This window comes from Rhagoletis pomonella, unplaced genomic scaffold, assembly GCF_013731165.1.
Source record: "Rhagoletis pomonella isolate Grant_MI unplaced genomic scaffold, Rhpom_1.0 Rhpom_scaffold_00006, whole genome shotgun sequence".
NCBI classification, from domain to species: Eukaryota; Metazoa; Arthropoda; class Insecta; order Diptera; family Tephritidae; genus Rhagoletis; species Rhagoletis pomonella.
The window spans coordinates 28,248,899-28,251,347 of NW_023458560.1; the positions used below are offsets into that span (position 1 = coordinate 28,248,899).

At 38.6% G+C, this 2,449-nt stretch overlaps 1 protein-coding gene across 1 annotated transcript; it reads right to left on the minus strand.

Moving 5' to 3' along the window:
* Window positions 1-563: 563 nt before the first annotated feature.
* Window positions 564-1,802, minus strand: LOC118741667 (malate dehydrogenase, mitochondrial-like). Its single transcript, XM_036473640.1, has 4 exons — window positions 1,731-1,802; window positions 1,463-1,670; window positions 1,189-1,385; window positions 564-1,127 (listed from the first exon to the last, which is right to left on the minus strand). The coding sequence occupies exons 1-4, from the start codon at window positions 1,800-1,802 to the stop codon at window positions 579-581; spliced, it is 1,026 nt and encodes a 341-aa protein (XP_036329533.1). The 3' UTR covers window positions 564-578.
* Window positions 1,803-2,449: the final 647 nt, after the last annotated feature.

Sequence of the window (2,449 nt, forward strand, 5' to 3'; positions counted from 1 at the left end):
ATGGCCATTTTGAGGGAAAACTTCGGAGAACAATTCATCTCAAGAAATGGACCGGTAAGTTGGCCACCAAGATCATGCGATTTGACGCCTTTAGACTATTTTTTGTGGGGCTACGTCAAGTCTAAAGTCTACAGAAATAAGCCAGCAACTATTCCAGCTTTGGAAGACAACATTTCCGAAGAAATTCGGGCTATTCCGGCCGAAATGCTCGAAAAAGTTGCCCAAAATTGGACTTTCCGAATGGACCACCTAAGACGCAGCCGCGGTCAACATTTAAATGAAATTATCTTCAAAAAGTAAATGTCATGGACCAATCTAACGTTTCAAATAAAGAACCGATGAGATTTTGCAAATTTTATGCGTTTTTTTTAAAAAAAAAGTTATCAAGCTCTTAAAAAATCACCCGTTATATCTTAAAGTTTTGAGTCTCCAAAAATGGAGTTTTATTTCTAAGGCAAACTGTGTAAAATAAACGAATAAAATTAAATTAAGAATCGCAAAATCAGCAGAAAGTGTCAATCCAACAAACACAATAAACGCAAATTATCCAATCAGCTTCGCACATTCCATATTTGCAGCTATTTCTTATTCTTCGCAAACTCTACTCCTTTCTTGATATTCTCCTTCAGCTCAGGTATCAATTCATTCATCCAATCCGTTTCAAAGTTAGACAATTCTGGTAAACCTAAATTCTTATCAATACCTTTCTTGCCCAGTTTGAGTGGTGTTGCGAAGAATGCACATTCGGTGGCAACTGATTCCACATATGAACACTCAATTGGGTCACCTAGGCCCGAAAGACCCAGCAGCAGCGAACTAGTGAATTTAGCTACCGAATGCGCAATCACCAGTGAGGCGGCGGCGCGGTCGCCCTTCGCTTTTGCCACCTCTTCCTCAGCATTGCGCACTTTCTTAACTATGGGAAGTGCATCATGCTCATCTTCGAGCTTAAAATTTGGCTTGCATTGTGAGAGTATTGGAAGTATGGTACACTTTGAACAGCCACCAATAACAGGTACATCTACTCGGGCGGGATCGACTTGCAAGACATCGCCCATAAAGTAGCGCGTGCGCACCACATGCGGCGTGCTTACGCCAAACAAGTGATTTGGATCGTAGACATTTTTCTGCAAATCGAAAAGCGAATTATTTTAGTATTTTGTATTTTTTAAGGTCAATCAAACAAACCGTTTTTAGTATTTCGGCTGCTAACGGAACAAGTGAGTTGATTGGACTGGTGACCATGGCGATCAGCGCTTTAGGGCAAGTTTCAGCAATCTTCGGCATTATTTCGACAATAATGCCGGCATTCATTTTAAAAAGTGCATCATCCGACATGCCCTTCTTGCGCGGATGCCCAGCAACGATTATTACCACATCAGCGCCTTGGTGAGACAAAAGAGATACATACATATAATTTTATTATATTAGTAATAATAAGCTCTTCAAATTTGTTGCCTACAATACAAAGCTTTTTGTATATTCTCTATTTTATCGTAGCCAGCCACTAGGGAATCGGTGTCTACATGCAAGATATCCATAGCCACGCCAGCCGCTAATTTGATGTCGTAGAGCGCGAGATCGGTGACACGGCTATCTCGTTTCAGCAGCAGCGATAGCGGTTGACACACATTACCAGCGGCGCCGATAACACAAACACGGCTATTGGTCTGCCAAATGCCAAAATTTGTTTAATTCTTAAAAAATGCAGAATGCACTCGTATTCTTACGATTTGTGTGGTGGAAAATCGTCGTGCGACTCTGAGAAGTGATCTTAGAAGAATACACGTCTGCCGCAGCATCTTTTACTTTGCTTTTAATTATTTTGGTTAATTTAAAAACAGTTCAATTATTTTTTATTTGCTTCTGAAATTGACTGACTTCAGTTAAAGGAACTTCAAATATAACTTTGTTTAAAAATATATTTTGAAAAGCTATAGTATTTATTCATCCTTAAATGGACAGATAACTTAAATGTGACTATTAACCTATTTTCAAGTAAAGGATAACTGTGGAGGAAATTAATTGTATCAAGGTTTTGAAATCGAAGGTAAAGGCTCTAACATTTCATCGTACTGAAGTTTCAAAACCAATACCGAAATGAGAACAATACAGTCGAGAACTTTCTCAATAGGAATTATGTCTGAACAAAACCCTGTGGAACGTTGCCAAAGAGAACTAATTGCGAACAATACTTCCGGAATCATTTGTAAGAGAACCAAATGGGAACAAAAGTCTCCGGAACGCTTTGGAAAATAACTATACGGTAACAAAAGTCTAAGGAACTTTCTACCAATTTGGGGACTAAAGTCTCAGGAACTAAAATTTATCAAAAAAGAACTAAAAGATAGTTATGCAAATTCAGTCAAAGACAGACTTAAGACACGATCTTTTTTTGTTTTTGCACAGAAAGCGAAAAATTGTTCCATAAGGCGACAGTTCACCTTAA

What these genes read in the sequence shown, in the direction of transcription:
- LOC118741667 (XM_036473640.1), bottom strand. Translation starts at nt 1,802, where the DNA reads ATGCTGCGGCAGACGTGTATTCTTCTAAGATCACTTCTCAGAGTCGCA. An exon ending in GATTTTCCACCACACAAATC is followed by an intron (nt 1,671 to 1,730) that starts GTAAGAATACGA and finishes GGCATTTGGCAG; the next exon opens with ACCAATAGCCGTGTTTGTGT. An exon ending in TATACAAAAAGCTTTGTATT is followed by an intron (nt 1,386 to 1,462) that starts GTAGGCAACAAA and finishes TGTCTCACCAAG; the next exon opens with GCGCTGATGTGGTAATAATC.